This window comes from Athene noctua, chromosome Z, assembly GCF_965140245.1.
Source record: "Athene noctua chromosome Z, bAthNoc1.hap1.1, whole genome shotgun sequence".
Lineage (NCBI taxonomy): Eukaryota > Metazoa > Chordata > Aves > Strigiformes > Strigidae > Athene > Athene noctua.
In genome coordinates this window covers 61,329,575-61,353,211 of record NC_134077.1, presented here as the reverse complement: position 1 = coordinate 61,353,211, position 23,637 = coordinate 61,329,575, and the positions used below count along the sequence as shown (strand labels likewise).

Genomic DNA, 23,637 nt, shown 5'->3' with positions numbered 1-23,637 from the left:
AGCATCATTCAGATATATGCCACAACAAAGAGCTTGATTCATTAGTCAACTCTTAGATGTTTTCTAGACACACTGGTCATACCTCTCCACATTCCTTTCTTTCTACCACCATACTCCAGCCTTCAAAGTCTTACACAACTCACCTCTCCCTCTCAAGATCTCTCAACAGCCTACTGAGTCATGCCAGAAAGCATTGCTGAAGTTCACCTTTAAACTTTAAATCATCTTGCATGTATCTAAAATTAAAGCAAAATCTGCTGCAAAAGAGAGTGCAGTAATTTTTCTGTTATCCATATAATGCAATGCATGAATGCAAATGCAAATCTGGCAATTGCATTTGAAGGATTTAGGTCCATAAGTCTTATACTGATACTCCTCCTAGTACATTTGGAAGAGGAAACAAGCAAGCACGCAAACACACAAAAAAATCACTAAGCCCCTGCCAACCTCTCAATCACCATGAGAGAGATGATTAAACCAGCTGCACCTGCTTTAGTAAAACATACTCACAATCCCTTTGCTCACCACAAAGTTTCCTCCTCAGGGCCTCCAAGGACTATAATTGCTTTTTCAAAAAATAAAACTAAGTGTAAATACTCCCCACAGCTCTGAATTTTTCTGGGACAGTGTCACCAGCAACCTATTGTCCTATATAAAGTTGTGTTACACTGAAACTCACCATGCACCTAATGACACTGATAAAACACTCTGAAGTAAGAAAACAACAGAAGGGCAGAGGAGAGTGGTAAAATTGAAGTATTTTTCATTCCTTCCTCTCAATCTGTTTGCAAGGTTGTATGTGAAGCTGAACATCAGAACATGTTGTTATAAAGAATATTTCAAACACTCCCCAACTTATGTAGAAATTATTCCTGCCAACAGTGTTGATGATATGAGTCAACCAATAACCAGTAAATGAACACAAGAGGTGGAGGGGTGAAGACAGCTATTGCTTTTCTTTAGTAACAAGATAGTAACTTTTACTTGGCTGATTCATTACCAAAGCACTAATCTGAGTTTATCTACAGGTGTTCTTGCTTCACCTGAAAGGATGCCAGCAGAACAATCTGAAACTAGAACCCTTGATTCAATCTTTCTACCAAGTGAACATTTCACATGTATGCAATGTCAATTTAAGGAACTTCAGGCTTTGCTCCAACCAGTAAATGAAACAAAACTGACACATCCCTATGAAATAGTGTCATTTCCACTCAACTGCAAACTGAAGTACACAAAGAATAAGCTTACCAGAACAAGATCAGTGAGTGACAGAACAAATTTTATTCCTGCTTTTGCAACTATTAGTCACTTTCATAAACCACATGAGGCTTTGAAAAGAACTGGGAAAGAAAACTGAGAGAATCCTTTTGCATATGTGGCTAAACGGAAATTAAACATCTCACCATCATTAAGGTGTAGAAGTGCTTCCATTAAGTTACCACCCAGAGTAAAGCCCACTTTGAACTTTCAGTTGATACCATTCTCAACTGAGGTTCATAACAGAGAGTTTTCTTCTTGTGGTCTGAGTCACATAAAAAGGCATTATACGCTTCAAGGACCTTCAGACACATAAAGCAGAAGCAAAGCATGACCAAGTGTTCTGCTTTTTAGGCATCTGAAAGAAAAAGAAGTTATGTACTTGCCCATACACAAACAAGCTTTACCAAAAAAGGTAAGAAAAATTTAATCCCTTCCAAATCATCATGATCCAATAGTTTTAGCCCATCCTTATTGCTGCAGAAGACATTACAAACATATCTACTGGCTTCTATAAGGTAAAGCAGGAAAAGAAAGCTTGGAAAAGAAGATTAAGTCAAATTATTACAAGAGGCAGTGAGTTAATGAACGCAATTTAACGAATCAAATTCTATAGTTTAACACCATAGCAACATTAAAATTAAGAAGGCATCATAATAACCTGTCAGACAAAAAGCTACAGGGAAAATGACAAAACATACTCAGGGCATTCCCACATGCCAGACTAGTTTATACATATTTCACATACACTGAAGGGATGACAAAGACTAATGTACCAGCAGTACTCTGGTACGGGCTTTTTCACATTTTACCAAGAGCTTGACGAGTGTGTCTGAGGCAGGTGACTGAAGATCTCCCCATCTTTTTCCCCAGCTTACCATATCCTTAAACCTTTTAGGTGCATCGGGCACAAACAGCTAGGGAAGCATAATTGCCAAAGGGCAACTGAATGCATAGCAGCTACTGGAAATGCCAGCAGGCATCCATCTGCAATTAATATTATGCCTTTAAAAGTCTGACCCCAGAGTTTCTGCAACCTGACCTAGTGTAACACATCATACTAAGCATATGCAAGTATTTGTCAACTGTCAGCAATATAAAGGGAATTCACAGAATCACAGAATCATCAATTCCTGCCAAAGTACCCGTTCAGGAACAACATCCCTACCTTGACAATAGACTGCAAGACTTTCAGGAAACTTTATGTGCTAGAAAATAAAAATTTACAGCTGAACTGTAATCAATATGTAGTCCACAGACAAAACAATGCAAGTACAATTCTACACAGAAACAGTTCTGATGGCATCATCTAAGGAGCATGCACAGGCATGCCACCAATCAGCTATGCTACTGTCACTTCAACTGCATTGAAAATTTATCGACTTAACTCTATGAACAGAATAACCAAAACTATTGGCCACTTTTCATTTCTGGAATAAAAATTACTTAGGCAAACAAAGTATTTAAAAATGGAAATTGTTTTTCATCCTGTTCTGCAGCTCTTCAGAAAGCTTCGGAAACACTGGCTGGACAGAATAATCCTCATCCCTGGCCACTAGAAGAAACCCACATCATCCAGTAGATTTTTGCAGTGCTGGAACATAGTAAGACGAGTAGCCAGTGCCAAGCGCTGACCCTGACTGCAAGCTGCTCAGTTCAGTCAAAGGCCAACAATTTGCCTGGAATTACAGTCTAGCTGGACATCCTGCATTATGTCTGAATAGCTCATACTGACTAAGAATTATAAGGGGTGAGCATCCAAAATGCTTTCCCATCATGTGCAAGGGAAAGACATGGCAGGCCCAGAACATGCATTATTAAGTAATAAATAAATAATGGATAGGTGTATCGTATCTTGTGTTTGTATAACAAAGCCGTTAGATAACAGCTGGGTTTTTTTCAAGATTCTTTTCTTTTCTGATACTGTTTTTTAAAGAAGAATCATTTATCCAAAATTCAGATGTGAAAAGCTACTGCAGTACTGTTAATCACATCTAGAGACTCCAGCAGCAGAATATGTAAAAAGATATTGCTCTATGATTATTTAATAGGGCACAACAAATACCTGGAAACCTGCTGACAGTCGTTTGTCTACTTAGTTAACTGCTACCACTGTAGTCCTTGAAGGGAGAAAGTTCATCTTTATTCTAAGTCACTGGATAGAGATGCCTGAAGGGTTCATGAACGCACTTCTCCTGCTGCTTAGTAAGTTAGATGATGTTTTATTCTTACACAGCATCAAGAATAATCTCATGCATATATTAGTTTCCATGGTACATTCCAGCTAAGATGCCTTCAGGAATGTTATTCTGCCTTAAGGCTGGTATTTCGAGTAGGTCTGTCTTATCAGCATGGATCACAAAATTCCTGGCGAGAGTTTGATAGTAAGAAATACACTCCAGATATGTTTTTAAAATACAAAGTGATTTTAAGTTCATTTGCAATTTTAACACAGTCATGAATTACACTGTATTATTTGGCTCATAAATCATATACAGTTTAGGTAATTCAGAAAAGATTCCTTCCTAAGAAAATACTGCAATTTACCACTTTCTGTCACACAAAGGGCTCCAAAAATCTTTCTAATGTCAGCTGAATCCTCATTTGTCTTATAGTTCTAACTCTAAGCTGTAAAAAACAGAATTCCTAGTATAGTCATAAATTTTATATTGTTTACATAGTTTCATTAAGAAAAATAAAGAGGAAACTAGAAATCCTAGCTGTAGTACCTCTCCATATTATTTTTCTGTCTTCTACAAAACAATGAACAAACTGTGTCTTTATAAAAAGAAAGAGAATTGTGGTCTTATTAACAACTGTAATATAATGAACATAACCATTGCAGGAGCCATGATGACAATTCGTCCTTATTTAAGTTCACTATGCATAAGAAACGAGCTTTTTCACAGTCTCAAACAACACGCAGAAGGAAAGATCAGCCGAAGTTTCCTTTTTGCTGACATAAAAGCTGCCACTAAACTCACAGCCAGCACAGCCTACTTCCATACTGCATAGACTCACAGCTGTGAAACAAAAAGAAGCTGCACCCAAACCATTTAATTACTATTTTTTTTTACATGAAAGGCAGACCCTGAAACAGTTTGCAGAAACCACATAAACTCAGTAGAAAACTGACAACCTACACTTCCTATCAAGCCAGAAGAAGTGCTGTCATTAACTTGAAAAGGGCAAGGATTTCACCAATATTGATAAAAGCAGGCCCAAAAAATGGTGCTATTTGAGACATATGGGAGGAGATTGACAGAACAGTCTACCAGTATACCATTTGCTGAAATACACTGCAAGGTCTCTTATTTCAGGAACCATTCCATACTCACTATGATTTTGTTTAAAGTAAGTATTTAAGCAATAACCATATAAAGTATGCATCTCTAAATACAACCTCTGTAACTGTTATAGCTCAGTGCTGAGTCAGGCTTTCCATCCATCTCAGGTCAACATTTAAACCTCATCCCCAAGAGAACACTGCAAGGCAAGTCTCAAACACATTGTCTTGGATATTTACATTTCTTTCACCAGAACCATCAGCAGATTATTACACCTACTTACTAAATGTACTGCAGCAGCAGAAGTGTCAAATACAATGGGATCTGTGTCAAAGACATTACAACAGGGATTCAGAAGAGATGAAACAGATAAGTACAGCAGATGATGAAGATAACAGAAGGGTCAAGTAAGAATGGGATGGTTACACAGCTCAACTGTACAACCTTTGTGATTAAAAACCCACAAAAACCCCCAAACCAACCAAACAAAAAACAATCCAAAAACACACACTCTGAAAATAATCACGTTTCAACTGGTAGTTCACTGATGGCTAATAACAAGCCACATCATGTGCAATATGGGAAATTGGCTAGCACACACAGACTCCATATAAAAAAGGATACAGTACCAGTTATTCTACAAGCCACAGACTATGAGGCACAAGTAACTTCTATTTATGGCTTCCATCCACGTTTTAGTGGGAGTAGGGGAGATGACTACAGATCATTTCAGTTTTCTGCATGCTGGCGTGCGCACCATGCCTCTCCAGTCCTGAGAGATGCTGTCTGCTTCGTAGCTACGTTGATTACTGCAGTTCAGCAATAGGTGGAGAAAAACACGTTTTCCCATAAAAACTCAATAGTCTTTAAAAAAAAAGCAGGGGGGTGAAGGAGGATATTTTTTTTTTTTTAACTTAGGAGTTTGTTTCTCCAAAGAAACAGGAGTATTTTCTGTTAAAACACTGACCTGCATCCTTGACCACAACCAGTATTTAAAATCTAAGATTATGTTTTGTGTTCCGGCGTTGACTACGTAAGAAACAGGCCAGCGTTACAGACAGGGAAGGCCACGCACCCCAGAGCTGAACGCCCATCTGCTCCAGCCCACCGCCCGGCAACTCCCCGCTCCGATTTATCTGAAAAAGCCACGGGACTTCCACCGTCCTTCGGCTCCTGCAGTGCCAGCCCGAGGCGGTGGGGAAGAAGGAAGCAAACCCGAAAACCGCACTAACCGGGTCCTCCCCCCTCCTACGAGCGACTTCTCCGCCCGAAGGGCCGGTGGCCCCGGCGTGGCTCGGAAGCACCGCCGCCACAGGCGCCGGCCTAATAAGGGTGTTTGAAACGCACGTGAACGCCCGTAACCGAGCGTTACACACGCCCCTCACGCTGCCCCCTCCGCACACCGCCCACCGCGCAGCCCCCGCCCCGCGGGGACACTACCACGTTCGCGGCGGGGGGCGCCGGCAGGCGAGCCCGGCAGGAGGAGCCGCGCGCTGGGCGACGGGGAGGCTACCGACCTGCTCCGCCCCCCCCGCGGGCTCCCGTGGTTCGCTCCCGGCGGAGCCCTGCGTCGCTCCCATGGTAACATCGCCGGCCCTGCCGCGCCGCCGGCCGCTAGCGGACCAACCCGCCAGCCTCGGGCATGCCTCGCCCCCGCCTCCACCCGCTGCCCGGGAAGGGCCGGAGGAAGCCGGTCAGGCCGCTGGCCGGCGGGAGCGGCGCGGGCGGCCGGAGCCCGCCGGGGACAAAGCCGGCACTGAGGAGCCCCGCCACAGAGCGACTTTGTAACTGCCGGGGCCCGGCCGCCCGCCGCCGCCAGCCAATCACGCCTGCCAACGCCCCGGGGAGGAGAAGAAACATTTTCATTCTCCCTGGGAAGAAAAGAATTGTTATTCTCCATTTACAAAAATATTTCTTGTATTCTTGCCCTTGGCAGTGGCCAGCAGCTGACGCCAGTCACAGGGTAAATGGCAGACACGAGGCCTGTGGTCCAAGCCCGGGCAGCATTTCTAACATGGGGCTTCTGGGCAGCATCCACAGCCTGGTTCTGTCAGACAGAAACGCACCAGTCATCTCTATCTTTTCTGTTTGTGTCGTTTTAAGAGGACACGGATTGGTTTCCCCAAGTCTGCAGCCTCAGTCAGGTTTCCTTCCCACCACTAAGAGCCCTTCCACATTGGTCTGAAAAGTCAACACTGCTGCTACTAATTCTGGATTGCCTGGTGCTGAGGCTGTAATTATGTATTTTAAAAAAGCATGGTTCTCAAGGTAACATTATTCTCAGGAGCTTGTAGAAATGTCTGGTCACTAAAAGCACTAAGGAGGAGAAGACTGGCAGAAGTTCAACCACACATTCATAAATAAAATATTTCCTTCCCAGTGCTACTGTCTTCCTGGAGTTGTATTATTTGAGGTGGATGAGTCAATACTTGAACCAACTCTTGGAAGGAACAATTTAAGAATGAGGACAAACTGTAAGGGAAGAACTTAAGCCAACGCTTTAAAAAAAGGATGCAAATAGCATGTTACTTTGTATGGCCTACCCTCAGATTTGCAGAGAAAAAGGCAGAAAAATGCTGAAGTGTGAACTTTGCTCTTCTTTCATCTGGTTCCTCCTCTCAGTTTTACAAGTGATACCATCCAACTTTTGTTGCAACACTAGCAGTCTGGTATACAACCAAAGTAAAGACCACTTGAAAAAATGGGGGAGGGTCCAGGCTCCTCACATGGGGTTCTCTGATGTCATCTGGCATCAAGAATTTCTCCATGAGACGCAGCAGGGCAAGGCAAAACACACTCTCCACACCACTGAGCTCTTCTGCACATCTCTGCAATCTGGAGGCAACTTTCCAAAGAGCTACCACTGGCTGGCAACCTCGGCGTACGACATTATGCCACGGCATCAGCAGAGAAAGCCACTGTCCAATATTTACCTCCTTGAAATGTCAAAACAAGATGAAGACAACATGAGCCAGCTTTCACTTTCATAGGATATGGCAGTATTTTGCTGCAGACAACTATGTAGTTTTAGATGCAAGGTCAATATTGTTTGTAGCCAGATAGCAATATACCTTTCCAGAGGAAGCAGTTGGCAGACATAAAGTGGGACAAGGAAAGGACAAGCCACTAGATACCCATGATTGCAGATTCTTAACACATTTATCAAGTTTGTGACAGCACAAAGTAGAGCACCAGCCTCCTGCAGCTGCCTCCCTCCACAAAGACTCTGGCAGAAGATGCAGAGCTAACACTCGATTCCCCACTAGACACAGCCTGTTGGGGAGTGCCAGTTAGTGCAGAGCAATGTAAGCATCTGCCCATCCTGTCCCAGGCCAAGGAAGACTACTTCTTGTTCCAGACAAAAGGTGGGGCTTGGCCTAAAGACTCCTTTTGGCATGTTTTGTGGCTTTATCAAAGCCACAAGGTGTATCACTAATAGGGCGGTTATCAGGCCATACCTCCCTGAGCTGTAGGGGGGCAATCAAGGTTAACACACTTAGCTAGCCTCAGGTAAGTGCAACACAGATGCAGGAACTGACCACAGTTATGCAAGTAAAATAGACTGGTTTTCAATCCCATACCACAAATCATCACCTGGGAATGGCCTATCAGTTTGTCTCCATTCAGTTTCCTGCAAGAACAGATGGAAAACAATCAATTTGGGCTTATTAATATACTTCCCATGTTTGTCCATAAGATTGCTCACTATATACTATAGTACAGGGGACTGTATTTTGTCCTGCTTTCTTTCTTTTTTCAAACCAAACAGCTACTCTGCCACAATGGGCAGATAAATCACACCTTACTGCTCGCATCTGCAGGCTAGTAAGTGACCTCTAGTGCTCATACTCACACTACAGCTTGGCCAAGTGCCCAGATTGTTTTCATGGACTGATGTAACTATCAATGTAATAATTTACAAGTTACTACCTTGCAATTCAACTGCACAGAACAGACTTTCAGACTTTGCTGCCTTTTGACTGAGCTATCCTACCAGGGTGGATAGACAGGTAGGCCTTTCAAGGGGAGGATGATGCCACCTAAACCACAAATGGAAGTATACAAGACAGCAGTGTAACCAGTGTCAAGACCTGCAGGAACTCCTCCAGCACCCCAAGTTCCTGCCACCTGTGGCAGGAAAAGGGATAACAGGTACTCAAAATACCCAGTTCACCTAACAGCAATTCCATGGGAGGACAGCACCCCCATTCTCTTCCCTTGTAAGCCAAAGGAAAACAAATCCAAACCCATACACTTCAGCTCAAAGAAGCCCATCTTTAAGTGTATGATTAGATACAACTTCTCCTCCTGACTCAGCTTCTCTTAAATGTCACAAGACAGTGAAGGCATTGTGGATCACAACTGACTATACAAAATACTACAAACTAGCCAAAACTGACCTGGGACAACAGCACAAGCAGAAGAGGGGAGGGAGACCCAGTAACATAGTCTGTTCTGTCTATGCAGGTCTCTGTGATCTTTAGAGCATTTGGGGGCATGGCTGCACACACCTGTCACTCATTGTCTCCCTTTGAAACAGCAGGTGCAGGTACAAGTTGTAGTCAGTCCTGGAAGGGATACTGCATCATGAAGAGTAAAGGCTGGGTACCAACACCATGTCAAAATTACACAAATTGGGCTCTAAGCATGCAGCTCTGTCCTCCACAGTGCTTAGGACTAGCTATTCTGCATGTACAGTAACTGTAAAAAGCAGTATCATGTGCAGGGGATTTCATGAAATCTTATGTAGGTGTGTAGAGATTTTAAAATTAACTTCCATGGAAAGATTAACTGGTCTATTAACTCTATGAGAAATATGCAAAAAACTTCTAGTGACCACATTTCCCATTGAGATTTTCAGTTTAAGTAATCAAGGCACACATTCTTTGTCTACAGTCAGACTGAATCTACTGAGTCTGTGTAGCACTAATTTAAAGAGATCACTTGCTGTAGCTTGAGTCACGCAAAACCTAAGATGTATTCCATAAATTATCTAATGCCACTGTGAATGAAGCAGTTGTGCTGCTTCCAGCATCAGCAGAGGGAACACCCATTTAACACTACACTACAGGATGCAAATTTAAAATAAGCAATTGCCTCTCACAGTTACCCCTGCCAACCTCTCTCAGTTACTCCTGCCAACCAAGGAAGGCTATTCAACAACTTGTCTGCAGTAACCAAGAGCAGTTACCATGTTCTGATTCAGGTTCTCTCCACTTCCTCCCCACCATCAAGCCTTTTAACTGGCCCCTCTGACTATCAGTTTTGGGGTTTTTTTTAATGTTCAACACTTAGTGGTGCTGCAAGACATCATGACAAACAGGCAACCTCCTTAAAAGAACTGGGAACTGATTTCAGCAAGAGATACTGGGAATGTAGCCTGGTAGCCCAGTTGTTTAACTGTCTGAACAGAGATGTCAGTTTTGCTTTGGTTTTAAGCAAGTGTTCATGATCCTGTGATGAAAGGCACTGTAGAAGTTTCTAAAAATACCATGCTGCCAAATAGCCTTTCCCCCTTTCCCTCCAGGCAATCTCTTCAGGCTGCTGTTTGTCATCAGCCTGCAAAATCACACAAATCAGTCAGCCCAGTCCTACGTAAATTATTCATAAATCCAATTATGTCCACTACTTTATACAGAGTAAGATGGGCCCTAGCAGATTCAACCTTCAGGATTAGAGGCTGTGTAGGTAGCTGACCTCTGACTCTCAAACTGCTCAGGAGCTACATATGGTTCAAATATGCAGCTCTAGACTGGGGTTAAGTCACATGTATGGCACAATAAACTTTATCCTGGAGGGACTGGAGAAGTCATGAATACTATCTTGGCACTTGTTATCACATGTAGAAGTGAATCCAATGGAGGGCTACCAAGATGGTGGGTGCTGAAGCACTGGCCCTTGAAGAGGAGGCTACGGAAGTTGGGCTTATTCAGCCTGGAGGAAGGATGGCTTCGGGACACCTAACACCAGTCCGTTAATACTGATGGGAGGAGGCTGAGGAGTTCTTAACAGCACATGGTGTGTGGTGGCAGGATAGGAGACGATGGTCAAAAGTTCAAACAAGAGAAGTTCAGATGGATGTAAGAAGAAAAAATTTTCCCCGTGAGGGCAGCCAAGACATGGACCCAGGGCACAGAGAGGCTGTACCATCTCTGTCCTTGGAGGTTTTCAAAGCTCAGTTGGGTAAAGCCCCAAGCAATGTGTTCTGATCTCACAGCTGACCTTGCTTTAGGCAAGAGGCTGGATTAGAAACTTCCTGAGGTCCCCTTCCACCTTAATTACCCTATCATTCCTGGGTTGCAGCATGACTTAAATGCCAGCTTAAAGGAGAATGACATGTTCATTATCCTGCCCCTTGTCTTCACTTCTAAAGTACAGCTTGTGATTATGCAGCATAAAGATTTTGGCACACAGCTTGCAGGGTCTTGTACATTGGCCACCTTGGGTCTAGTGTAAGGTTGTACAGGTATACACACCCTTCAGCTTTCAAAGCAGCAATTCTAAGGCTGTTATTTTAGAAAGCACAGATGTCTCTGGAAGAAACACAGAGCCCAACATAAACGGCATCCCACACTTCATACATACTTCTTCTGGGGTAATCAACAGTACAAAATCCTCTGTGGCTCACCTGGCCACCTACTTTGATGTTCTAAGGAATTTTTATTTTAAGACATACAGATTTACCTAGATACTTCAAATAAAAAGAAAAAAATCTAAAAGATGTAGATACTGATTTAAAGCAAGAAGCAGCACTGTTCGAAGTCGATTTTATACTCAGTTTCATGTTCACAAAAAATTAAAGAAAAATTTACTGTTACAAATGATGTTATATGCTGAACAACTAGGAACAACACTAGATATTAACAGTATACAGTAATATAGCGTATTTTTCTCAACAGTTTTTTGAAATATTAGTCATCAGTTCTCCTAGATCTCACATTACAGGTTTACTCTGCTAAAACCAGCAGAAGACTGCTTGTTTTGTTTGTTGCTACATCCTTGCAAAGAATATGCAAATTAGAAAATATAGATGTATAGCACATTTCACAGATGAAAAGCAGCATGAGAATATGCAGAGGTGTTTAGTAACAGTCAATAAAAAATGACAGTGGGAAGAATGAAAAAAACAGTATTTATTCTAAACACATTTTCATCTGTACAATGTTTTAAACTAAACTGCAGTGTCTTGAAAATTACAGTCCTATGGCAAGCAAATGAAATAGTGTGACTTATTGCTGAAGAGTGAAACAGGGACTTAACAGTAACTCTACCTGAACACACACACACCTCTACAGACTAGGCAAATTAAAGTCACTTTCTTTGGCATAAGCAGTTTAACCTCTATTAAGAGGCTAAAAAAGTTAGTACTGTTGATTCTAGAGAATGAAATAACAAAGTAGTTTAAACAGACAAAACCACACAACTTTGTACTGTTTTTCTCCTCAAACACCTTAAAGAAGTGTGTATCAACACTTGAAAAGAAATCTCTTCCCCATGCCCAACTTGTTCATTTTAAACAGAAGGCACCACATTGAGCACATTCTGTTTGAACATTCATTTTGCTCACATCTCATTTCCTTCCTCTCTTCTCCATGCTTCTTGATTACTCCTTGCAAGGCTGTGAAACAATCCTCTGCTTTGCAATTTATCTGCCTTCCCTCACTAGAAGTCAAGCCCTACAACATCAAAGACTACCATAGTAATCACCTGTTGGGTTCAACTAAATTAAAACAACACAGTACAGAAAAGCATCCCATTCCATTATATTTATCAAGAACAAGCAAAAGAATATGCAGAATGCACAAGATGTAACACAAAACTCTGTTAATTTTTTTCTGATACAGAGGTGAATTTAAAAAACAAAGCTCCGGACAGCAGTTTTCCAGCCAAGTTAGTCCTTTAGAGCACTAAAACTATGCTTCAAAGCTCTGCCCCTCCCCATCCTATTTATACTGGCAAACCTCCTGCTGACGAGCTCATTAAGAAACAGAACAGTTCTGCAGCCCTATTCACTAACAGTAAGGTCTCAGCTAAGGTACTAAGCTCACTTTCGGGTGCTGTTTTTTTCAGCAAGAACTAAAATGAGCTGGTGAGAGAGTCCAAGGCAGAATAGTGAGAACAGTCATCAGAGATGGACACAGCCAGTCCAGTCATTTACTTGCCAGTTCCACAACTTCTGGGAGCCCACAGTCAAGGTGGCTAGACACAGCTTCTGAGGCATCTTTCTCTAGTGGATACATGGTTCTGGAGTTTCTTTCACTAAGTATCCACACCACACCATATCCTTGAAAGTTTTTTATTTTGAGTAGAGTGCTAGGGTCTGCTGGAGACCTCAGCTGAGACACTTCTGCTTAGCTATGCTTCACTGATTTTCTGATATCCCATTTTCCCCTGCACAGTGCCCTAAGTGAACAGGGCTTGCTTGTTATTTTACATAATGCAATTTTTTTTTTTTTCTTTTCTATCATGTCTTTAGAGCCTTATTAACTAGCATCCTCTCCCCTCACTGCCAGAAAATTAAACTAATGGATGAGTAGCTTTGGTTAAGTATATAATAAATTAGAAAGACAGGACAAACGATATCCACATTTGCAAGTAAATTACCAAAGTAGCAATAGTTATTAATCTCTCAAGAATAAAAGATGTCAGAGTTTTGCAACACACCAGCATAAAAACCTTTTGTTCTCCTAAACTGTAACCTGCCAAGCATGTTTGATCGACACATAAAAGGATGCATTTTATATTCTCTCTGGAAGCACTTGAGAAAGGGTTTCAAAAGCAAGGTTAAGATGCCAAAAAGATTATATTTACCTTTATGATGTATTGTAAGAAAATATGCAGCAAAACAAGTCTCTCTATGTGTGGCTATTCTGTTTCCCAGGAGTCTAGTGAGTCACTAAGCAATTGCCATTAATATTACCCTCCATGCTTAAAGTAATTTATTTATTCCCAGATTCACACTAAATATTTATATTTGCTGAAGACATCACCATAGATTAAATCCATTCTTTACCCATGTTTAACTAAGAGGTGAACTTGTACAGGCCTGTGCATTATTATCCGCATAACTTTAGCAAAATATTGAGTTCATTTCAGAGGTCTCTCCTACTCTGCAGGCCTGCTGTACGTCATCAAGCTTTCAGCAAATGATCATTCTAAATTGCTTGAGGAATCCAAAAGAACTAGTTTTTTAACCTACTATTCCATTAAGTACAGTTTCTTAAAACCATTTAAAAGCATAGCTCAAAATGAACATTATAGCTAGCACACGACAAGAATCTATTGTTTTAAACTAATAGCCAGTTCTAACCAATGCAAACTTGACTAGTACCTTGTAAGGAATGATGATTTTTGAGTGCCTCTGTCTACTTGCTCTGAGATGCTTTGGGCTTGATGTAGAGCTGTGCTCCCAGTCCCACTCACAAGGAGATGGCAGTGCAGTAGTTTGTTCCCTGAAAAACAAAGTTTCATTTAAGTTATGTGTAATCACAAAAGAGTGACTGTGGAGTCTGGGACACTGAAGTCCTAAAGAAAATGTAAAATTTATTTCCTTGGTTAGTTGGCATGCTTTAGCTTCCCTGGCAATCAGGTGGAAATAGTGCTTGAATAAAGAAGATACTGGGCAATATTTACACTTGCAGCAACACCGCAAGCTTCCATTCAAGTGTTGTCCATCACCAGGCATCCATGCAAGCCTGCAGACAAAGCAACAATGCATTTTTTCAAACAAAATAGGGTATAGACAGGAAGCATGCTTATATTCCCCCTTTGTTGCACAGGTCCCCTCCACAAGGCATTTGGGTTTCTTGTTTTAGTTTAGTCTTAGTTTGATAGCTTAGTTCGCACAAACTGTACAACACTAAGCTAGTAAAAGCATCATATCTTGAGCATAATCTCAATGAGAACAGATACATGTGCTCCAGTGATTTAAATCGGTAACTTAACAACTCCTGTTGCCAAATGATAGAAAAGAAACAATTCCCGATGTAATTTTCTACTCCTCCTGCTCAACAGGCCTCAGCTAGCCCTCTTCTGCACAAGCGGTATACTAGCTTTGTTTCAGCACCTTTGACAGAGAGGTCCTCCTCCCTCCCACCCCTTATCTTAGCCCTTGATTATCCTGTGTAGGAAAACAAAAAATGTATGATTTAACTAAGATGAAGGAGGAACTTTTGACAGAAATAGAAACAGAAGCCAGTGGTTAGGGTTTGATGGTGGGTTTTGTTTTTAAAAGAAAACCACCACACATCTTGATCATCTTAGCAAAGATGCTCTTTGGGAAGAACTAAGTGTTCCATCTTTAAAGAAGGATATTACCAGACTTCCCTAGTATCTTCCCGAGTATCTTACCCATACCTGTAACAGGTTTGGGTTTGTTTTGTTGTGTGGGTTTGGTGGGTTTTTTTGGTTTTTTTTTTTCCTCTACAATGTATATGTGGGTTTTTTTATTCTGGTCAATATTCCATTAGGTATTTTTAGAGAGCAGGAGAGCACTAAGAAAGAGATACTGACAGAATTCTGCAGAACTTCCCCAATTATCTACAGGTCTACCCCATATTTTATTGATGTGTCCTCTGTGTGGCACACACTTTTTCCTGAGCCCCATCATAACAAGGTCTCAGGTTCAAAAAAGCAAACTTAAAACTTTTAAGATATCTTAAAAATACATTTGGTCGCAGATTAACTTCTAAATAACTTCAAAAATGCAAGCACCTGACAGACATCACATTGTGAAACTAGAAGGTTCTTTTCCCTCTCTGTTGATTCTTCCAGTATAAAAGCATCTTTCTAAAAGTAATAGACTGTTTTAAATCAAGGCATGATTGTGGAAGTCTCAGAACAAAACTTAAAAAGAGTTTCTGTGATCACCAAAGAGCAGCAACAGCTATGCTGTAAATTACAAACAAACATCAGCTTTATTGTTCTAGGCTGTGCACAAAATACTATTCTGGAGGCTGCAGGAAAGCTCACAAGCAAACTAAACCCAAACTACCACTGCTGTCATCATTTTGCCTCTGCATGAAGATGCCAAAAGTTGTAAAAATTGATCGGTCACAGAAATCACACCAGTATTCCAAGCAAAAATGGAGGTAGAAGAACATACTTTACAATGCCTTTGATACGTAAATGTAAATTAATACCTTGGCAAAAAACCGTACTTGCCTTTTCTGCTTTCTTTTGTGCCTTAGTTTGGGTTTTTAATCAGAATTTTCACACCTTTCAACTGACAGCACACTCTAATGGTATTTTTTAGTTTAGGAGATGATTAAGAGAAATAAAGGAAGTATTTGAGTTAAGCAATGCACCTGAATTTGTGTAGTGAGGAGATGACAGATGAGGACCTCTATATCCTACATACATTATTAGGTTTTGAAAATTGTCTCATGGTGGGTTGTTTTTTTTCCCCCCTACACACACACATTTTAAAAACACCATTTTTATGTAAGACAGGGTACCTCTAGAAGTTGAGTGATAAGATGATTTACCAACGTGAGTTATTAAATTTTCTTATTCCATTGACTAGAATAAGCAGTCTGCAGCTACAATAAGAACAGTGCTCTTTTCTTCATCTCAGTTTACTTTGTCACAATTGTTGGTTACCAACCTTTAGTTCCCTGAAAGTTTTAATCAAAACATAAAAGGGATCCTTATTACAGTCCAATGACAACAGCTTTTCTGCTTTTGTGAAACTGTTGGAATGGCAAATCCAAACATAAGCCAAATACATCTTAGCCAGTTTCGAATTCCAAGTGTGTACAACAATTGCATTAACTAAACCTCTCCCTGAAAGGAGGGCGATGCCCTATGAAGAATGCTGGAAATAAAAACAAGTATTAGCAGGGTAGTGTCTTTTGCACTTTGATACTAACGGTCAGTAGTAGATGAAAGTCAAGCAGTCGCAGTTACAAAACAAAGAATAATGGATTAGTTAGCAAGTTTCGTTTTTAGATGGCTTGTTTCAAGCTGTGGCCAAACAAATCTGCTTGAAAACAAAGAGGAATTCTGCAAGAATGTACCATTACTTTCCAATGCAGCTCCTCAAAGTATCAAGAGCAATCACATACCATTTTATCGACATGTAAAGAGTGGCTGCAAAATTCAAAAAGGATTAGCATGTAGGTAACTTAGATGAAACAATCAAAGGAAGTCACAGTCTAGGACACTCCACTGTCCTGTATCCAAATACATTGTGCTAAGAACCCCTTTTAATAGGCAGATTTTTAGCAAAAAGCCCTACAAGCACTCATTAACACAATACCAACTTGAAGAATACTTCTGTTGATAAGCGGCTGGAAACTGTTGGCGTGCATTTTCTAGACTAGTTTTTGTGGGTTTGGTGATACAATTAAAAAAAAAAAAAAAGAATCATACAGTACACTAGACTTTAATTTGTTTTACCGTTGCTATCATCGTTAGAGGAAATGCTCTTGTGGAAAAATTACAGGACAAATCTAAGTTCAGTTATAGTCAAACAGTCACAGTTTCACTTCAAGCTTTTCTTCAAAGTCTTGCTTACACAAAACTATTCCAAACCAGCAGAAACATATTAACTGCTCTTGAACAAAAGCCTGTCCCATCTTGCATTCCTGTGCAATATCTGAAATGAGGTAACAGCATTATAACATATAACAAAAATAAAAGAGATTAGGATGGCTGAAACACCCCATCGATTGATGCTACTTGTATAGAGGAAGGTGGGAAAGAATGACAATCCCCTTTCATACACACCGTTAGATTTTTGAGGGAAACAGTTATGAACAGAAAGAATTTTCCAAAGCCTAATACTCAAGTTATGTGGTACAAGAAATCACTCTGGATTGTTTTTAACAAAATGAGAATGCACTGTATTTCACATTTTGAACATTGATAGCCTTAACTGACTTCTAATAATTACAACTTTCTTTTAAAGAGACATTATTCCTAAATATGATGAACTCTTGCTTCCTAGCAGAGAAGGAAAGCTGCACACACCATGGAAAGTATTTTTCTTTTCCACTTTCAGAAGATGCTAGTTCTGTCATGAATAAAATTAAAATATGTACATTTTTAAATGGGAGAGAGGGGGAATGCACATATGCACACATCAGGCTAGTAGTAAGCAATAAACACAAAACGACCATTTCATTTTCATTCTGATGAGTATACACCTGTTTATCCTTTCTGCTCTTCAGCAAACTCCTGATTTAGAAATAATACCTTCTACTAGCCAAGGACAAGAAGTATACAGAAATTTCTAATGAAACCACAAAGTTTAACCACAACTGGAGAAGGCACACCATTTAGAAGGTACAAAAAAAAAAAAAAAAAATTTACCTGTTTTATGAATGATTCTCCTTTTTTCTGATAAGAAGTTTTAAAATGGCATGAACAAAGTAAGCACAGGTTTTCCCACAGTTACTCACTGACTGCTTTTTAACACTTACCCTGGATGTTGCCACAGATTTGCATGTCTACCCTCAGGAAGCAGTTCCCTCTTGTTAAGGGGAGTAATACCTATCGCTGCTTCTAAAATAGTTATGTATTTCTTGTACCGCATCCTGCCCTCTCTCAAGAGTTCCACCACACTAAGTTATCATTCAAATGCAGATGCTGCAACTGAAGTCATGCCTCTTCACTTAACTGAACTGTTTTTTAAAGCATGCTTCAAGTCTGAAGTGTAATAATGCTATCTCCCCCTCTCCCAGGCTTGAAGAGTTATCAGAAGAGAAAAACCGAAGCAAAACTCCTACCAGATTCCCCAGAAACGTCATTGTTACATAATTCGATCTTTGAATAAGACACTAATGAAAACGATTGAAGAGACAATCATGGTTCTAAGCCTGGATGGATAATGCACACTCTACAATTGACTAATCCTTTGCTAAATCTCTGCTGTCTATAATCTTTCAAGTACTAATGGAGCACTAGGTAACTTCTCTGTCAAATCCATCCACGGAATAGGAGAGATCTGCACAGAAAACTTGAGACTGTTTTAGACATTGTGACTGACAAAAATAGCTTTTGCTTCAACTTTCCTCCTTGGCACCAGAAAGCTCTGTGCATGGGAAGTATTACAAGGGATTTATCTGATATGTACAGAAGAGTCATGAGGAAATATTCTTTCTTAATTCTGGCTTGTACAGAATTAAGAAAGCTAGAGAGTCGCATTATGATATCTACTAGTCATTCAAACATGCCTCACACAATGCCATAAGCCACTTTTCATGTCAAAATTGTTCTACCCATGAGGTAAGTAACTATGCGTGCCAAACACCTCAGGTACTAACACAAAGGTGGAGACAGATACACATGTTGAAGCAACAGTGACATTTTGGAAATGCTGTAGTACTGACAAATTGCAGTATTAAGAAAGACGTACTTGATTGCAAAAAGCCTAAGGAAGTGTTGTTGTAATGCTACCTAGATCCTAAGTAAGATATGAATGTTTTATATATAATTATATAATAGATCAGTCTTATGTACTTTATGCAGTAATTTAGATAAAAATGTAAAAAGAACAGATGGGATAGGAAGACTGGTCTTCAGCCACAACCCCCTCTGTAAACTGCACATTTTATTTATTTTGGAGTATTATTAGACATGTCTATATTTCTGTTGGGGTGACCTTTTATTGCATGGTACTTATTTAGATGCTAAGATGAAAACCACTAGTTTTCATTATTTATACTGTATAATATCCCAGTCTTAACAACAAGATTTTTTATAACCATTGCCAGGTCCTACATTACTTACAATCCTGTGTTACCTTTTTTTGATGTTTAATATTCATTCACATTTGTAGCTTATGTTAACACATGCATACACTGAACTATCTCAAGTTATTACTAAATAGTAATCCATGGAATTTATCTTGAAAGAGCAAAATAAAATCAAGCATCTTTTAGATTCAGGTAATACCACTACAAACATCTGTCAGAGGAAAAGATTTAGTTTTCACCTACCTAGTTGCATGCTCATATGCAAGCAATATCCAGTCCGAAAATTTGTGATAGTATCATTAAGATAATTTAATTTCTGTTTTTAATATATTATCTTAATGATTTAATATATTAAGCCAATAATTACTTCTCCAGGTCAAACAAAAAAGCACTTCAACTTCAAACATCTGTATACAAAGTATTAAGAAGCTGTCTTGGTTTGAGTGAGTGGCAGGGTTTTTTGGTAGCAGGGGAAGGGGCTACAGCAGTGGTCCCCTGTGAGAAGCTTCTCAAAGCTCCCCTGGCTCCCAGTCAGACCTGCCTCTGCACCAAGGCCAAGCCAGTTAGCAACGGTGGCTGTGACTCTGTGATAATGTATATAAGAAGGGAAACAAGGGAAAAGTCGAAGTTGTGAGGAGGACACCTCTGCGAACACAGAAGTCAGTGGGAAAACAGAGGAAGAAGGGGGGAGGTGTGCAGGAGCAGAGGCTCCCCTGTATCCCCTGGTGAGATGGCAGGGCCGCCCCCTGCCACCCATGGGGGTCTACGGTGGAGCAGATGCTGATTCGCTGCTGTGGGGGGCCCCACGCCGGGACAGGTGACTGCACCAGAAGAAGGCCGGGACCCTGTGGGAAGAAGCCCCCGCTGTTGCAGTTCAGCGCTGGGAGGATTGCCACACGTGGGGGTGACCCACACGCCCGTGGGAGTGACTCGTGTCGGAGCTGGTTTGTGGGGGACTGTCTCCTGTGAGAGGGGGGCTGCGCTGAATGGGAGGAATGCTAGGAGTTCCACCGCAATCCCCAAGGTGGAAGCAGCAGTGGGGCTGACTGCATGCCCCATTCCCTGCCCTCTGCACTGCTTGGGAGGGAGGAGGTAGAAAAACTGTGAACAGAGCTGAGCCCAGGAAGAAGAGAGGGATGGGGAAAGGGTTTTCAAGATATAGTAATGCTTCTCATGGTCCTACTCCGTCTGTCACATGTTGTTGTTTTGTCTGTATTAAATTTATGTTCTTTTTTCTGTCCCGTAATGAGCCTGTCTTTTGCCTGTGCCTTAATGGATGAGGTCATCCCTCCCTGTTCTTATCTAAATTCCCAAGCTTTTTGCCTTCTTCCTCCCCAGAGCTGGGGGGGAAGGGGGAAGTGAGTGACCATGTGGTGCTCAGATGCCCTCTGAGCTCAGACAACAACAGAAGCTTACGAAAGCAAGATACTACTAGAAGTCTGCAAGCATAGCTAACATCATTAAGCCTACATGCATACTAACTTCTGATAGCTCTGGCAACTCCATTGCAAAGGCCATACTGACCAGGAAAACAAAAGACAGGAAATGGGCTTTTTTTGACTATTCCAGTATTTAAAAATCTTCTGACTGTAGTAGTTCATGACAATATTCAATTTTATTTAAATGCAGAAACATTTTGATAAAATCCACTCTTCCCTCAAAGTCAAATTTTGTTAGCAACATCAGTACGACTACAATTTCTCCTATGAAGTTTTGGTACTTTTCTGTGTGCCCCCCTCCTCAAAACACTTTTTAAAGTCTAAGTTTTCCCCTTACAGATCTAAGAAACAGTTCTTACAAAAACTTCCCCAAAGTACTTTTCAAAGCCACAGTCTTATGAAAAGTCTAGAAAGCATTTTGTGCAGCTCTGGTCCATCTTTGTCTCTTTGAGCAAATCCAAACAATTCTGATTGGAACAGGTGCCCCACAAATAGCCTTGTACACAGAGAAGCCAAGCTCACACAACAAGCAGAAGTTAGTCCCAAGTACTGCGTTTGGCTAAATGGTTCATGAAATCTCCGGGTATCCAGAGGGAGTAAGACTGACTCACACTTTATCAACTTTATTTGAAAACAGAAATTCCAAGCTGCTAGTACATCCATTGTTAGTAAAGGATGGCTTTTGCAAAGCAAACAAAAGGTCTAAAACATACCTTCATCTATTGTTTCCTGTTGGGGAGCTATCATCCACTTCCCTTCTCCTGGCTTTGTATTTTTTTTTCAGGAAGAACAAACACCAAGTTTTATTGGAAAGAACACACTGCAATTTTCCTAACTGGGAACACACAAGTGAAAAAAACATAAGCTAAGAATTAATCTGTTAAGAAAAATATTTGTGTCAACTCCAGGAACTTATGTTCCTCAGCCAAATCCAAAAAGATAACAGTAAGAAACCACCTTACAGCTCAGCTAAGAAGATTGTTTATTCATTGTATTTGCATTCTCTGCTAACCCTCTCTCTATGGATCTCTCACATTAATTATTAATCAGTTTACAAAATAGCAGAAATCCAGTAACATGCGTTTCTATAAATTGATACAGTATATTGTAGCAACCCAAAGGCTTGGAGCACCTATCATAGCCTTACCAACCTACACTGGCTATAGGGAAAGAGGACTCCATAAAAAAACCCGTCAGCGTTTCTTCATCTGTTCCAAAGTTCCCTACTCTTTTTTTTCCCTGTGCTTCCTGAGCTGAAACAGGAAAAAAACCCCACCAATGTTTCAGTCATGGGTCGGTGACTTCAATCCAGCTAAAATTCTACAGATGACTTTTGCAAAAGCAGTTCTGAAGTTTGCTTATTTTCATTCACACTGTAAAAACTGTACACTCAATGGCAGTGGATGGTTTGGAAAATAAGGCATTTCTGGGAATGGGGAAGGAATGAGAGCAGCTGTTTTCTACATTAAAGAAACATTTATGAGATCAAAGCGAAAGCTTCCTTTTGCTCCAATCCTTAACAGATGAAAACAGTCATACTCCCTTAATTAGATATAGAGCATACTTCATGTAATCTGATGTCAGAAGCATGATCACATGTTCAGTCACTTCAGACCCAACTACAAAGGAGACAACCATTGCCCAATGTATCCACAAATTACTTTCCACCTTTAGGAAGAGACAAAATCCTTTTGAAATTAAGGTCTTCTCCTACATGCTTTTTCTCAGGTGACAAGAATAACTATGATAGACAATAGATAACTTCCAGAATATACATGTGTTTGGGCCATATAGGTAAGAAATAGCTTGAAAAACAATCAACCTATATGTAAAAGCTTGATCTGTTGAAACAGAGGTAAAGAGAATCAAGGATCAGACTGGGGGAGGGAATGGTTTCATGGCAAGAGGAAGACTAGGACCAGGAAACTTCTTTTCACACAGCTTCATGGATTGCAGCTGCTTTTGGCCCCTTCTTAGAGATCATCCCTTGCCTGAACAGTCCATATGTTCCTGGAGATTCTCAGAATCAGCTTATACAAAGTTGTGCTAAGGAAGCTAGAGACACCAGCAGTCAAATCTGCTGGCTATTAAGCAGAACTAGATGATGAAGCAGATGTAAGAATAGAGAGAGCAAGCCTGACTACAGACAGCCTTGCTGTTAACAGTGATGTGCAAGAGAGATTTATGGGTTTTCTCTACTGTCTCTTAAAAAAAAAACCCAAAAAAACAACAACAAAAGAAAACAAGAAAAACAGGCTAACAAAGCAAATAATAAATAGCTTCAACAAATATGTGAAATGTGGTTTAGATGAAGCTTAACATTGTTGAGTTCAGGCTCAGTTTATCAATACAGTGCAGGCTGATGTTAAAGAATTAGTTTGTTATACCAGAGTAATGACAACAAAAAGCTTTTGAGAGAGGTATTATTGAGCCAATCTGAGTAAAAATGCGAAGTGATCCAAAATATCTGAATTCATGCCTAGCTTATTAAAAACAAACCCACACTTAACTAGACATCCTTAATCTGACATTTCACATGTATATAGACCACACCCAAGATAATCTACATACCTTTAAGAAATAAGAATAAATTTCTCAAAAGCAGTTCTGGATTTCTGGTGCAAAACAGAAGCAAAGACAAAAGCATGGAAAGGGAGCAGGCATTGGGAAAAATGTTAACAAAAGGGGATTTACATTTTTCCTTGCACAGTACTTACTGGCCCTACTATTGCATCACATGGTATTTTTGTCATTTTCACTTATACATGTGAAAATACAGCACTAACGAGTTTCATTTTCTTCTTAGATTAGGAATCATGGTTATCTGAGGTTCCAACACTCAAATACACAATGACAATGCTGACCTAAATTCAGGAAGACTTGGGTAGCTCATGTTTCCTAAAAACAAAGCCTGCAGCTGATGAATGCACACCAGGGTAGATACTGTACAAGACA

At 40.5% G+C, this 23,637-nt stretch overlaps 1 protein-coding gene across 3 annotated transcripts in view; it reads right to left on the bottom strand.

The window, feature by feature from the left end:
• Nucleotides 1-23,637, bottom strand: part of TJP2 (tight junction protein 2) — a 70,128-nt gene that overhangs the window by 42,500 nt on the left and 3,991 nt on the right. Inside the window, exons 1-2 of one of the 3 annotated variants that reach the window (XM_074931993.1) lie at nucleotides 17,969-18,225; nucleotides 13,876-13,996 (exon numbers count right to left, since the gene is read on the bottom strand). In XM_074931993.1, the coding sequence (XP_074788094.1) occupies nucleotides 13,876-13,996; nucleotides 17,969-18,081 (234 nt within the window). In that variant the 5' untranslated portion in view covers nucleotides 18,082-18,225. Of the gene's footprint in view, nucleotides 1-6,061; nucleotides 6,281-13,875; nucleotides 13,997-17,968; nucleotides 18,226-23,637 lie in introns of those variants that run through there. The other 2 variants (XM_074931998.1, XM_074931996.1) reach the window with 2 other exon arrangements.